The sequence below is a fragment of the Aedes albopictus genome, chromosome 2, assembly GCF_035046485.1.
Source record: "Aedes albopictus strain Foshan chromosome 2, AalbF5, whole genome shotgun sequence".
Lineage (NCBI taxonomy): Eukaryota > Metazoa > Arthropoda > Insecta > Diptera > Culicidae > Aedes > Aedes albopictus.
Genome location: NC_085137.1, coordinates 141,439,889 through 141,456,179, shown reverse-complemented (window position 1 = coordinate 141,456,179; position 16,291 = coordinate 141,439,889). Strand labels below are relative to the sequence as shown.

The 16,291-nt window shown below is 41.5% G+C and overlaps 1 protein-coding gene across 9 annotated transcripts in view; it reads left to right on the top strand.

Annotated features, from left to right (window-relative positions):
• The window catches only part of LOC109410186 (metabotropic glycine receptor), a 347,855-nt gene that overhangs the window by 155,050 nt on the left and 176,514 nt on the right, over window positions 1-16,291 (top strand). For all 9 annotated transcript variants that reach the window (XM_062850543.1, XM_062850540.1, XM_062850541.1 and 6 more), the window contains exon 4: window positions 10,274-10,991. In XM_062850543.1, coding sequence (XP_062706527.1) covers window positions 10,324-10,991 — 668 coding nt within the window. In that variant the 5' untranslated portion in view covers window positions 10,274-10,323. The remainder of the gene's footprint in view (window positions 1-10,273; window positions 10,992-16,291) is intronic.

Below are 16,291 nucleotides of genomic sequence, written 5' to 3'. Positions count from 1 at the left end.
CCAGCATGTACTTTGTCTTATCCGTATTCACCACCAGTCCGACCTTTGCTGCTTCACGTTTCAGGCGGGTGTACAGCTCTGCCATCGTTCCAAATGTTCTAGCAATAATATCCATATCATCCGCAAAACAGATAAATTGGCCGGATTTCGTGAAGATCGTACCCCGGCTGTTGAGCCCGGCTTGTCGTATAACACCTTCCAGGGCGATGTTGAATAATAGGCAGGAAAAACCATCTTGCCGTAGTCCCCGTGGATATTCAAATGAACTGGAAAGTTAACCCGAAATCCTTACGCTGTTCCGGACACCGTCCATCGTTGCTCATATCAGTCTGGTAAGCTTCCCGGAATAGCTGATCTCGTCTATGATTTTTCTTAACTCTGTGCGATACTGTCGTATGCCGCCTTGAAGTAGATGAACAGATGGTGCGTTGGGACCTGCTATTCACGGCATTTCTGTAGCCCATCTTGATGAGTTCTGCTGCGATATCGTCCTTACCAGCCACTTTGTTGTTTTTGAGCTGGTGGATGGCATCCTTAAATCCCCCAGAGTGAGAGTGGGTTCGTTCCTTTTTTTATCTGTATTAAGGAGATTTTTAGCCCTAGGCTAGTTTATCTCGGGACCGACGCTTTACTTCCCTTCCGAAGGAAGAACTCACATTTTGTGAGTTTGTCGGGTGTGGGATTCGATCCCAGGTCTTTGGCGGGATAGTCGCGTGCTTTAGCCATCACACCAGGTCCGCTCCACGGGGGTTCGTTCCCGTTCTCTGCTGCGCCAACATAGCCATATTCTCCGCTGCTTTGATCCCCGAGCCTACATTCTCTTCGCCATTCAGGTGCTCGTCGAAGTGCTGCTTCCACCATCCCTGCAGATTCCGGCTTGCGGCACGTAGCCTTTGCGGGATGCGTTGAGCTTCTGGTAGAACCTACGTGTTTCTTGTGAACGGTATACAGCAGTTCCATTTCCTCGCACTCCGCTTCTTCCAGGCGGCGCTGCTCCCGTTTCTGTCTGTATCGCACCACATTCTGTAGGGTTCCATGCTGCAGCATTACCGCCCGCGCTGCGTCGTTCTCCTCCAGAAGAACCGCTCTGCATCGTTTCGTCGACTCCGGTGCTTTCGGTTGCCTTGTTGATGGCTGCTTTGACTGTACTCCAGCAGTCCTCTAGAGGGGCCACATCGAGCGCACCATCGTCCGGCAACGCTGCCTCAAGATTCTACGCGTATGCGGTGGCGACATCCGGTTGCTTCAGCCGCTGTAGATCGTATCGTGGCGGCCACCGGTACTGTACATTGTTAATAACGGAGAGTTTTGGGTGCAGTTTAACCATCACCAGGTAGTGATCAGAGTCAATATTAACGCCACGATAGGTCCTGACGTCGATAATGTCGGAGAAGTGCCGTCCATCAATCAGAACGTGGTCGATTTACGATTCCGTTTGTTGTGGTGATCTCCAGGTGTAACGATACGGGAGGCTGTGCTGGAAGAAGGTGTTATGAATGGCCATGTTCCTGTAGGCGGCGAAATCGATGAGGCGTAGGCCATTTTCGTTCGTCAGCTGTTGGCAAGGCTGTTGGGCGCTGAACTTTCCAATCGTCGGGCTGAATTCTTCCTCCTGGCCTACTTGAGCGTTTAGGTCCCCTATGATGATCTTGACGTCGAGGTATGAGCAGCGGTCGTACTCGCGTTCAAGTTGCGCGTAAAATGCGTCTTTGTCATCATCAGTGCTTCCGGAGTGAGGGCTGTGCACTTTTATTATGCTGATGTTGAAGAATCGGCCCTTGATCCTCAACCTGCACATTCTTTCGTCGATCGGCCACCACCCGATCACGCGCCTCTGCATGTCGCCCATCACTATAAAAGCACACGTGTGTTGTCGCAATTATGGTACCGTCAAGGCACCATTCATCGTGGGGGCTCCATTCACCGTGTGCCTTCGAATATTTTTTCATTATTTCCATATTATGATTGAATAACCCGTAACGTGGGTAGATCACCTTAGAATGGTGCGTTGCGGTGTAAGATCTACCAAATCAAATTTTGATCTTGATATTTACCGTATTTATAAATATTCCAAGATCAAAGTTTGATGCTTTTTTGTGTTTTGTAGTTAATTTTGTTTAAATGTACTGCTAATCAGCATTTTATTTCAGCAGGTTTGAGGAAAATTTATCGCATGATATAAATAATATTGTAAAAATATGTAACTGTGGCGAGCGTATCACTAATATGTAGCTTATTTGACGTACGTTGTTAATATTATTTTATATTTCAGATTATCAACCGAAAAATCTAGTAATTCAACCAAATGCCATCAAGACGACGAGGAAGCCATGATGAATCGGGCAGACAACTGATTCGAAGAAGACTTACCGTGGTGTGCCTGAACGTTGACCAAGCGTATTCTTTGGAGTTTACCCTTCCACTAACAACACCCAAAGTCCCGTGACACCTAGGCCTGAGAGATCGTAGAGTTGTCTACATTTTTCATAGGTGTCCAAAACTAACCATCCTTCCCCATCCCTCAGCAGTCGCAAGGACGTGGCCAGGACAGTGCTCGACCATTGGAGGATTGCGTCAGTCTTGTCTAAGAGTCAGAGATTAGTCCCAAATCTTTGTGCTTTGGTTCGGACGGGAAGGAGGCAACCCTCATAACAGCGGTCTAGGACTGTACCACCTACGAATTTGCGCGACTCGCTTAATGCTAATGCTAATGCTAATTTCCATATTATGATTGAATGATATGACAATTTCCCTCCAATTTCACCAATACAACACTAATGTATTGTTACCATGCCAAAACGCTCATTAGAATCATTTAAAAGTATCACTTTGACACTAAAGTGTGTTTACATGAAGCGGGTTTCTGCTCGTTCACTGCATTCATAGTGAAAAAACGAAAACTGCGCTAAGGTGATTTAAGCGATAAACTAAATGTAGTAACGTTTTTATTCCTCCAAGAAGCAATTAAATTCACATATCAGGTATGTATTTTGCATTACCGAAGTAAGTTTAACAAGAAAGTACGATTACTCGTACTTTTTAATTGCAACAAAAAGGCACGGTAAATGGGTACCCTAAAAATCAATGGTCTCCATTCACCGTGCCCCATATTGTCCCATATGTCTAGAAAAAATCGAAAATTTGAACATTCGTTTTTCTAATAAAATTTTGCAAGTTATTACTTGAAATGAATTTAAACGAAGAAAATTCCCTTGGCTGGGTTGTTTTGATCATTTTTAAACAAAGTAGAATAAAATTTCTCATACACGGTGAATGGTGACCTACCACGGAATTAGGCGATCCTACTACCCTTTACTAATTGTACTATATCACCAAATTTTGTGAAAAATTTTCTACTTCTGTGGATATTGCTTTTATATTAACCTATAATGAAGGCAATTAAAAGCGGCACCAACAATGTTTATAAGACTGGTGTCAAATGACAGCCCTTAGAGTAATGCGGGGCAAAAGTTCGCACAGGGCAAAAGTTCGCAGTGGGTCTTTTTCTGAGCACGAGATAAGAACCTAAACAAATCTGTATGGGTTCGACACATAATCAGGTCAGCTACTCGTCAATAAAATTTGGAACGATTTCGTTATGGTTAGGCAGAGTTATGCAAAAAAATGTGTTTCTAGGAGTTTTGATAGAATTTTTGGACCTTTTGGAATAAGAATTTGTAGTAACAAGAAGAAAAATAATTTCATAACCTCTTTATGTCGGAGAATCGTTATTCCATAGTAGTTCGCAAGGTGCACTCGAATAAACAATAAACTACTAGTGCTGCTTGCAGAAAGGGACATTGTTAAAACCTCGACAGTGGGGCAAAAGTTCGCACTAGATTTCTGAGTCTAGTACATCAATATAATTACAGAATCTTTGAAGCAATAATAATTTCGTATAGATAGAAACTACTATATATGCATACTATTAGTAGTTCGTACCCTGAAATCGTTGCAACAGAGGGTCTGAACTTAGTTTTGTAAGAAGATTTACTGTAAAGCAAACATTATGTTCACGCATTTAAATCAATAAATGAAAAATGGCTAAAACACATTTTAAAACTTTTTCTTCGTCATTCTCGTCGTGTCTTTTCGTATGTTTCTGAAGGTCTTATGTTCATCTACTTTACCGGGGTCTTTCATAGCTTAGTTTTTAAATTCACGGTTATAATTCATCAACATACTGACGGGTATAAGATTCGATAACAGTCCCATTCAACAGTTTTGCTGCATATTTGATTTTTTTTTCATGCATTTTGTGCAACACGTATCTCTATGATTACCACACAATGTATTTTGACAACTTCAGTAACGCTGTAAAGGACAGCTCTTATTTAATAGTTGTGGAAGTATTCATAAAACACTCTATACAAAAGCTGGGCACCAGGTCGTATTCCAGTTGGGTCGTAATTCTAAGAATAGAAAGAAACAGATTTAATAGCTAGAGTGAAATATGAACATGAATTAACATGAAATAAATGAACATCACACCAATAAACTACCCTGTACAAGGTGCGAACTTTTGCCCCGCATAATGCGAACTTTTGCCCCCACTATGGGGCAAAAGTTCGCATTGGAGTACTTGTTTTAAAAATTGTATTACTAAAACTACAAATGGAACGCGAAAAAATCTAGTACTACGTTTTGAAGGCAACATGCTAGGGACCCGTTTAACGAAGAAAAACGATATTATTTTCTTTTCGTTCAATAGTTATTTTGTGAAGTCTGTTAGGTGCGAACTTCTGCCCCGCATTACTCTATTTGCCCCGAATCCTCTTAGATCCACGGTGAATGGTGCCTTGACGGTAGATAGTATGATTACATTTAAACGTTCGCACCATAGATCCTGTCCAACACACCTCCTACAGCGCTACGATTCCGAACCCGCGGTCCTTCAGTAGATCGGCGAGTATGCGGGTGCTCCCGATGAAGTTGAGAGATCTGCAGTTCCACGTACAGAGCTTCCAATCGCAAGTCCCTTTTCGTCACTGTGGTCGTCGCCATTGGTATCGGTTCGCATTCTTCTCTTGTTGATTTTTCGGGTGCTAGTCTGTTGACGGCTGGCTCGCAGGGCCTGACACCAACCCACTAACCCAGGGAGCTGGGCTTACCTTTCCGGAAGCTACGGGTTCTGCATTGGCATTTCCTCTAGCTACAGTGCTAAATAGCTAGGCTCAAGTGAACAATTTATTGATAATTAATGTTTAAACTTCTTCCAAAAAAGTCTTTCTCAAACTTACTATTTTTGTGGAATTGAACTACATCGAGTGCCTACACATTATACTGGAATTATTACACAATTTTTTTACTAGATTCTGAAATTCCATCATGGATATCCGCCAAAACTCAGCAAATGCGCTAGACTCTTTTCGAAACATTTCTCGAAGATTTCTACTACAAACTTTCTTTAATATTTTCTTAATAATCATGTTTACACCTAATTGGATTTTTGTGATGATTTTTTTTTGTGCTGAAAAAAACATCATTTTGCAACAAAAATAACTATTTCGTAAGGATATATTTTTTACGATATTTTACCATTCTATATTAGCATATTTGCTCTAGTCAGTGGATCCCCGCAGCATTCTATGGTCCCGGGACCCAACATTTTTAAATGATTGGCTGACTCAAGAACATGCTCTTTAACTGAATCCAACTGTTAGAAAATGTTTGCCCTTCATGCATTCCAGTCACACATCGAAATCGTTTGCCCCACACCATAGCTAGCTAGTTTGGTATGAACTCTGGAACGGAACTCAATTCGGATGTGTAATGCCAAAATTAGATCCTGTAGTAGTACGTCCAACCGTCACGGTCTTGCATCCCCCATCGCATCGGCGTGGGGCCGTCTCTATTGTTCGTGATAGCGAGCATCAGTCGGAAATGGTGGTTGGCACATGATTGTCGCCCCGGGACAGGATGAAGATTCACATGTCGGATGTGGCTCAGCGCTTTAGTGGTTGGTTGTCGGTGCGGTGCTTTCTCTCTGTTTCGATTAACCGTTTGTAACCCGATCCGGCATATCACCCATTCCAGTCGTACGTACGTTTGAAGATTGACAGTCACCGATATCGTGACCGGAGACACGTTACTGTTTCGTTATGTTTTGTCGAGTTCTCGCTTATCTCTATCACACGTGCAAGTGGCATTGTCAACGCCCGAGGTTAACTGACAGAGCACTCGGTGTATTGCGGCGTTCTCTGTAATGAATCAGGTGTCGGAAACGGAAATCACACCGACTGAAGACCGAAAATCCGAGCTTACAATTAAATCCTACTTTCCGTAGCCTGGCCTGCAACTGGCTGTGCCATTCGATAAGGGAAAAATATAGCCTTGTCTTACTTTGGTCGTTCTCTTTTGGTTCCAAGCTGCTCTTATATGTATTACGGCGGCAGCAAACTAGCCAGACATAGCGTTATGGAAGAGAAAGTGGATCCGAAGGATGAAAAACCATTATCATTATTAAAAGAGCATGGTAGAGGGGGGAAAGTTTCACGGAGATCCACAACGAAAAACGTCTAAAGCAGTGTCAGTGTTCTCGAAAGAAAGAGATTTTTCCCATAGAGCATCTCTCCGTTCCGGTAATCCTTTGAAAACTTCTCTGTGCGGAAACCAGACTGAATTTGCTGTAGGACCCATGCACACATACATAAAGAAATCTCTTATAAGATTTCAGAACCTTACGTACCCTTTGCCCGTTCAGCAGCACAAGCACTTTGAACAGAAGCAGCAAAAGCCACCCATTGGAACGCATTTAAGACAGGGAAAATACGACTAATTTCAGGTCGTGTGTTGCACATTCTCTGCTGCTGTTTTTTTCCCTTCTGGATTGCAATTATCTGCAGCACAGAAAAGTGCAGCAGAGATTGTCTTTGGATCTGGGTCTTTGTTTCAGAATAATGGTAACAGAGGTCGAAAATTGCTGGCTGCTCTCATCCCGAGGAACAGTATCAAAAGATGGGAAAGTTTCTGCCGAATAATAATAAATCTCAGCACAATCAAAGGAGATAAATGAACTTTTAGTGCTATTCTTTCGTTTTCTTTGATAGAATTGGCCGTAATTTGACTTGGATAAGAGCTCACCTGATGGAAATGCAGTAAATTAAAAATGCTTGATTTTAATTATGGTTTAAAAGTAGCATGATCAGGAATGTGTACGGATAACGGTAGGGGAGGCTGAGTAGGCTTAACCCCTTTTTTATTTGTCTGTAACTTTAAGAAAAAACAGATCCACAAAGCGGCAGATTATTTTATTTTGTCGAAAAGTTCATCATGAAATTGAAATAAAAAGTATTACAATTCATAACGGTTATCAAAACTTCTACAAGACCAAAATTCTTGTGTTCTATTCCACCGATAATAACTGAGTGCTTCCTCTGCCAATGATCATTTTGTGTGGTAGGGAAAAAGATACTCTATGACTGAGAAAGTCGAGGAAATTTCCATTAAGAAATGTTCCTGGCCCGACCGGGAATTGAACCCATCATCCTCAAAATGGTCATGCTGTCTGTATACGCTTGCGCTTACTGCATCAGTTATATGCAAAGCAAAGCAAAGCAAAGCAAATATAACCGTACACATCGTAGTTGCTACTCCGTGATTGACCAGAAAAATCGAAGTTGCACAGAGATCCAATGAATGGTGTTTGGGACTAGCTACACACTCGCAATGTGCACAATTCGAGAGTTTAATATTTTAAAGTCAATAACGGCGCCGGCCACGTCCTTACGGGCATCGGGAGAGGGGAAGGAATGTTAGTTCGACAACCGTTGTTACTAGAAACCGTGAAATCCACATCATCCCCACAGTTGTCTCGAGAAGGAGTAGGGTGGGGCGGGGTAAGATGGGTCACCTACGGATGGATCACCATAACTTTGTAAATACAAATCGTATTGGTTTGTATTCGTCCGTTACTCTTTAATACACTAGTTAGCTATGCTAAAAGTCGATGAAGAGTTTATTAAATACAAAATATGATGTTAAACAAGCAGTTTTAAAAAGTGATCGATTTTGCGCCGTGAAAAAAGTGAGGGGCAAGATAGATCACCTTTTAAGTAATTCACATTTTCTCTATGAAAAACGTCAAAATATAAGATTTGTTCCGCATTCATATATGTTCCATATCCATACTGAGTAAACAAGAGCTACTAGTAAACATTTTATAAATTTATTTGGAATATAAAAACTTTACGATTTGAGTGGCCCTAAGGCGGCTTGAAAATCGATGTTTTCACTAAAAAATTATCATAATTTTGTGTTATAATTTTGAGCGTTCATTCCGCTTGATTGAAGTCATTTATGAGATAGTCTTGTAATAAAAAATAAATAACTTTTGAATGCTCCTAAAATACGTTCAAAATTGAAGGTGAAACATCTTGCCCCGCGGAGATTATATGGAATGTATCGCATAAGAAAAATGGCCAAAATCCATTTTATTTTTTATTTCCAATGAGAGTGAATAATTTTTCAATGAATGCCCCATACTTTTGTATATTCATGCTAGTAATCTAACAAAATTAATAACATAATCAAAACATGAGTAATGCGCCCGAAAATGGCACTGACCCATCTTGCCCTGCCCCAGGAGCCACCCTTGGTAGGTGATATGATTCACTAGTTATATTAGGGAGCGTCCATAAATTACGTCACGCAAAAATCGACCATTTTCAATCCCCCCTCCCCCCTATGTCACACTTTTTGTATGGGACCTCTAAAATTTTTGTATGGGTTGTCACACTTTTCTGAACTCCCCCTCCCCCCTCAAAGCGTGACGTAATTTATGAACGTTCCCTTAAAATACACGACACGGTCTTCATCCTGATTATGATTTATTTGGTCGCGATAGTAAGGGTAATACACATATGTCAACGATCGTTCTATAGTAAACACGTCACCGCATTGATCGTTTACTCAACCGTGAAATCCGACTTTCCCACGAAAGTTATCACGCGCTTCTAATTTCGCGTTCAATATTCGCATCCCCATCTACCAACCGAGAAAACCGACCGATTCAAGGAAATAGTTGCGCGTTTCCCACAGTATTGAACTTACAGTATACGGAGAATAAACATTCAAGCTTAGATAGCAATTTTCGAATTTTGTATTTTACTAATAGTAGTCCCATGTGTTACCTGTGGTCGACAGCCGTTGGGGAAATTAAGCCAATTATTTTAAATTTGTTCAATGACTGTTGTGAACTGCAATCGCTTTCTTCTAACATCTTTATCGCTTCAATTTAACCAGCACCAGAGCTACAAGATTAATTTGCAGATATTACAGATACCAGGAGTCCTCATGAAAATGCATTGGCGAAATTTCCCCAACTTCTTCTAGTATGTAAAGAAAAAAACTCGGAATGATCTCACCCTGTTCATGTCGTCGGATGACCGCAACCACTTCTTGACTCCTAATACCGTTAGGATTCTCGAAGAGACAATACGAACGAGTGTTTCACGCGAGACCAGCTACACTCACACAAGGAACCAATAAGTATGTATCTGCTGGGGACTAGCAGGCATCTTCCGTGTGTGAGTGTTGATGATTTTCTATTTTTAGGCGACAATGGCGCCTGCCACGTCAGGTTGCAGCTCAATGTGAGGAAGGGGAAGGAAATGATGATTGCAATCATTTGAATCCACATCAGACCGAATATAACTCTGCGTCTGTACAAATGCATGCGGATGTCGGATGGTTGGTGGGATATGGTTGACAATGGGTTCACACATTGGTGCGTGGATACCAGGCGTAAGATGATAGAATTGTGTGTTTTATTCTGAAGCTGTGCGACACAGTTCGCATGATTGCATAACTCTTAGGCGTTATATAATAGATTGACACTGTGCTGTGAAAGTTTGGAAAGGAAGGTAACAGACTTTTTGAATCCGTTTCTGCTCTAGCGATGGCTATGAACATGTGAATATACATAAGCTGTATATGTAGAGAGGAGGGAGAAAGTATATGGAAAGATACAAAGTAGGAGGAAAGAAACAGGCTAGGGATTAAACCCAGGAGCGGTAGCCACTTCACCACCAAGCCCGTCAGCTTTCGACATAAGATTTTCTTGTATCACCTGCCTGACTTTTTGTATGGCAATTTTAAGAATAATTTGTAAATGAGTTTCCAGAAACAGAATAATTTGCTCAATATATCCATGTAGAAATCCTTGTAACATGTTAATACAAAATCAGCTATAACAGAAAAAAAAATATCCAATCCTATATCCAGAGAGTCCATTCAATAATGTTTTTCTTTTTTCTCATATTTTCTTTCTCAGATGCCCATCGTAGTGCACTCTAACAACAATTCTACACTCAAAGTACGGTGATGGGTCATTTTCGCCATCAGCACCATCACCGGGATCACTGCTGCTATCACTTCTGCCGCCGGTCCAAGCCATGGCTGCTAGCGCTCGCTGTCCTCCAGCTAACATTCCACCTCTGCTCTGGGCATGCTTTCGAACAGCAGCAGCTCATCCAGGCCGACTCATCGGACGTGGTGGAAGCAACCACGACTGCCGCCGTTGGCTCAGTCACTCTTCCACCGTGTGAGCCCAAAGTGCTGGAAGACCTGCCGCCGGATCCGTTCTACGACGTGTCCGATCTGACCATCCAAGCCGCCAAGACGTTTGCCGACTTCCTAGCCGCCAAGCGGATCGATACCAGCAAAGATGACCGGAAGCTAAGCGTGGCCCGGGAAAAGGCCAACGAGCTGGCCAGCTATGTGCTCAAGGAGGACAGCGGCCTGCTGGCCGTCGGCATCGCTTCGCCTCGGCTTCCGCTGGCAGTGGTGCAGTTCCGGGACAAAATCGATGCCGCCCATGCCAATCTGTCGGAGAGTAAAACCTTTCTGTCGACGTACTGGCGCGAACTGGGCGCAGCGTGGAACCAGAGCAATGGGGCCCAGTTTTGGGGTGCGCCCTTCCGAGACTGTGGCCCCCTGTACGGACGATGGTTGTGGCCTTTCAGCGTGACGGTCGAATCGCAAGGATACAAGTAAGTAGAAGAAAGACTGGCTGGTTAGCACCCGCTAGCACACACGCACTCCGGAAATATCAAACGATATCGTTATCGTTAATTGAATTGAGTTGGTTTGCTTCCGTTCGACATAATCGTAAAACATGTTTATGTACGGGGGAGAGCAGTGTGAAACGCTTCTATTAAGAAAGGTTACAAATTTGGCCTTCAAATCAGTTTAGTAAGCTTATATAGTCGTATATTACTTGAAAAAAACCTTACGTTATAATATGAAGGTTCATACTACATTTTATACTGATTTCCCATATCGGGTTATTTCTGTGGAAATTATTGTGGTTGCCTTTGGCAGGAACAGCAACATCAACGTGCAGTCACTCTTTGTATTGCGGTTTTCCTTAACAGCCACCCAACGCAACGCAAGGAGGTGTGTTTGTTTATAATTATGCGAACGTTCCAGTTTCTCCTAATGATCGTGAAAACGAGCATCGTATTCTGAAATGTGCCATTCGATTAAAGCAACAACCAAACGAACCCTTGATGCCGTGAACGTGAAGACAAACTTGGGAATTATTTACGCTATTTGGTTCATGTTCACAGAAATAACAATGGTTCATTCCAAACTAATTCATACAGTAATGGAAGTTAAAATTACTCTTTAAATGAACTCATCATCAAATATGTAAAAAGTGCATGTAAAAGTATGGAAAGTAAGCAACGATACAAATTAAGTTTTTGCACTTAAAACATACTGGCACATGAAGCCGTGTTCTCGGAGATAATTGTGAAAGAATTCCTATATGACTTTTTGGAGTATCTTAAAATATTCCACTACAAATCGTTGGAGGAATTCTTCCAGAAATCCTTCAAATAATTCAAAAAATTTCAAGTATAATCTATAAAACTCACGAACGGATGAACCGATCAGCAAGACTCTTGTATGGTTCGATTCGTACTCATGATGAAAATAACGAAAATCAACAAAAACAGTAAGAAAATTGATTAAGTATTGATTTTTCATGAGCTGGGAAGAAAATCATCACGAACGAAATGAAACCAAACTAGAGTGCGGCGCTGCTATAAGCTCAACAGGTGTCTTGCCAAGATATGCCAAGATGTGATGGTTTGACAACTGTTGAGGTCAGTAATGCACCGCACTCTAGATTGGTTTCATTTAAATCGTGTTGATTTTCATCCCAGCTCATATAAAATCAGGACATTATCAATTTTCTTATCTTTTCAGTTCATTTTCGTAACTTTTTCTATATATAAACACAGCCACCATGAATACGAATCGAAACGTGCAAGAGCCATGCTGATTGGTTTATTCGTTCATGAGTTTTGTTGCCTCAAAGGAACTCATTGAACTCAAAAAAATATCAAGTAACTAGCTGTCCCGGCAAACTTTGTATTGCCATTTGTGGTTGTGGTGGTTTGACAACTGTTGGGTGCATTGTAGCATTGAACTCTAGATTGGTTTAATTTCGATCCAATTGGTATCCTTCCCAGCTCATAAAAAAATCAGTACTTTATTATTATTTTTATGTTTCTAGCTGATTTTCAAAACTTTTTGTACATATAAACACAGCCACCACGAATGCGAACCGAACCGTTCAAGGGTCATGTTGATCGGTCCATCGGTTCTTGAGTTTTGTTGCCTCAAAGGAACATCAAACTCATTTTTATATACATAGATTCTGGATAAAAATCTTTCGAAAATCCCTGGAAAAGATGATGAACGGATTTCTGAAATTTCTGACCTAGGAGCTAGGCGAATTTTTAAAAAGATCCAAAAAGGAATTTCTGAAGGAAGCCTTACAGGAATTACTGGTGCAATCCCTGGAAGAAATCCTAAAGTAATCCCTGAAGGAATTCCTGGAGAAATTCTTGGAGGAATTCTTGCAGGTATGCCTGGGGTAAACCTTGTAGGAATCCTTGGAGGAATTTCTGAAAGTATATCTGGAGGAATCCTTAGAGCAAATATGGTATGAATCCTTGGAGAAATTTCTGAAGAAATCTTTTGAAGAATCCCCCCCCCCCCCCCCGTAAAACAATTCCAAAAGGAATCTCTGGAAGAAATCCTGGAGGAACTTCTGGACAAATTCCTGGCGGAATTCCTGGAGAAACTCCTGGGGGAATTTCTGAACGTATACCTGGAGGTATTCTAGGAAAAACTGCTGGAGGAATCCATGGAGAAATCTCTGAACGAATTTCTGAAGGAATAATTGGAGGATTTTCTGGAGGCATCCATGGAGAAATTCCTGGACGAATGCTTGTAGTATTCCCTGAATAAGATTTTAGAGAAATCCCTGGATAAATCCGTGGAGGAATTCCTAAACGAATTTCTGGGGGAATTTCTACAGAAGTATCCGGAGGAAACCCTGGAGGAATTCAAGGAGAAATTCCTGGAGAACTTACTGCAGAAATTTCTGGATGAACTCCTGGAGCGATCACTGGAAAAAACCCTGAAAGAATCCCTGGATGAATTCCTGGAGGATTTCCTAGAGGATTTCTGGGAGGAATCCCTGGACAAATTCCTGAAAAAATGTCTTGAGAAATTCCGCGAGGAATGCTTGGAGAAATTTCTGATAAAATTCTTGGAAGAAACCCTGGGTAGATCTTGGAAAATCCATGGAGGAATTTCTGGAGGAATCCCTGGAGAAATCCCTGAAGCAATTTCTGGAGGAATTTCAAGAGGAATATCTTGAGAAACTTCTGGAGGAATCCCTAGAAGAGTTCTTAGGATACTTCCGAAGAACTATCTTTGGAAGAATTCCCGCAGGAATCCCTAAATGAAATTCTGGAGAAATCTCTTGAGGAATTCTGGGAGGAACCACTGGAGAAGTTTCTGAAGAAATTCCTAGAGGAAATCCCAGAGGAATTTCTGGAGGAAATCCAAGAGCAATTCTTGGAGGAATAACTGAATGAATTTCTGGCAGAAGCATCGAAGGAATCATTTGTAAATTGGTAAAAGAATTCCTGGTGGAATTTCTGGAGAAATCCGTGAAATAATTCCTGGTGGAATCTCTGGAGGAGAAACTCCTGGATAAATTTCTGGAGGAATCCCTGGAAAAAAATCTTGAGAATTTTTTGGAAGAATTTCTGAAGAAATTCCTGGAGGGTTTATGAAGAAATCCCTAGGTAATTTCCTGGAGAAATTTCTGGAGGAGTTGCTGTAGGAATTTCCGAATGAATTCCTGGAGGGATTCCTGGATCAATTTCTGGAGAAATTCTTGGGGTAATTCTTGGAGGTATACGTGGAGGAACTCCTGGAGAAGTCTCTTGGGAAATACCTGGATGAAATCCTGGGAATGCCTAGAGGAATACCTGGAATAATTCCTGGAAAAAATCCGGGAAAAATTGCTGGGGGAATTTTTGAGGGATTCCGGGAAATTCCAGCAGAATTCTTTGAAGGAATTCCTAGGGATATCTCAGGAGGAATTTATGCAGGAATTCCTTGGATTAATTCCTGTCTAAGCTCCGGAAGGAGGATTTCATAATGAAATGCCGTATTTGTTTTTGAAAGTATTCCTGCAGGAATTCCTGGATCAGTATCTTGAGGAATTTCTCGGATAATTGCTACAGGAATTCCTGGAAGAGTCCCTGAATGAAATCTTGGAGGAATGCCTGAATGAATCCCTGGAAAATCCCTATAGAAATCCCTGGAGGAACTCCTGGAGGAATGCCAGGAGGTATTCCTAAAAGAATTCCTGGAGGAATTGTTAGAGCAATCCTTGGAGGATTCCTTAGAGGAACTCCTGAAGGATTCCCTTGTGGAAGGCCTGGAGCATTTCCTGAAGACATGCCTGTAAGAACTCCTGGAGGAGTCACTAGAGAAAGTTTCTGAGAAATCTACAGGGGAACTTCTGGAGTTATCTTCGAAGGAACCCGTAGAGAAATTCCTGGTAGAATCCCTGGTGGAATCTTGTGAGGAATTCCTTGCGGTGTCTCTAGGGAAATACCTGGAGGAATCTATGGAAGAATTCCTAGAGAAATCCATGAGAAATCTTCAGAGGAACTCCTGGAGGAATCCCTGCAAAAATTCCTTGAGCAAACCATGGAAAATTCCTTGGAGAAATCCCTGGAGGAATTTTTGGAGGATTTTCTTGAATAACCACAGGAGAGCTTTCAGGAAGAATGCCTGGAGGAACTTCTGGAAAAATCCCTGAAACAATTCATGGAGGAATTCCTTGAGGTATCTCTAGAAAAATGTTTAGCGGATTTCGTGGACGAATCATTGATGAAATTTTAAGACAAATCCCTGAAGAAATTCACAGAGGAATCCTGGAACAATTCCTGAAGGAATTTCTGGAGGAATCTCTTGAGGAATTCCTGGAGGAATCTCTTGAGGAATTCCTGGAGGAATCCCTTGAGAAATTCCTGGAGGAATCCAAGAATCAATTTCTGGGGAATTGCAGAAGGAGTTTCCGAAGAATTCCCAGGAGGAAGTATTGAAGAAACGATGAAATTTTTTGAGGAAATCCTATAGGAACCTGAAAAGAGTGCGCACAAGAACTCTTGGAGGAATCTCTGTAGCAGATTCTGAAGGAATCCCTGGAGGAGTTTCTGAAGAAACCCCAGGAGGAATCGCGGAAGCAAGGCCAAGAGGAATTCCTAAGGGAATCTCTAAACAGTTCCTGGAGGAGTTTCTGGAAGAATTCCAGAAGGAATTCCAGAAGAAATCCCAAGAAAAGTGCTAGGAAGTATTTTTAAAATAATCCCGGAAGTTGTTCCTGAAAGAATCACAGAAGGAATTCCCAGGTGAATCCCTGGAGGAATTTCTGAAGAAACCCCATTAGGAATCCCGGAGGCAATCCCATGAGGAATTCCTTAGGGAATCACAGGAAAGTTTTCTTAGCGAAGTTTTGGAAGAATTTCTGTTGAAAACCCTGGATAAAAATCTGAAAAAACATGTTTGCAGAAACTTTTAGACGAATTAGTGAAGGAACAATTCCATGGCCTCTTAAAGGATTTTTTGTACATATTTTTTTAAGAAATTCGTAAGGTGTATCAGTCTTTTAATAATCTCTAGTAAAATTTTCGGATAGAATTTCTGGAACACATTCCTGCAAAAATATTTTGAATGATTGCAGATGGAAATATTGGAGCAATCTCTAGTGGAGTTCTGAAAGAAATATATGGAGAAATCCCCGAAAAAATCTCTGAAGGAATACCTTTAGAAACACCTTAAGGACAAACGTCTTGAAATCCCGCTTCAACATTGCATCGAAACTTCAGACGCACAAATCTCAAGAAGCATGCTTCAAACAACAATATATTTCATTATTCTGTTCTTGCTCACTTGTAATTAGCTTAAAATG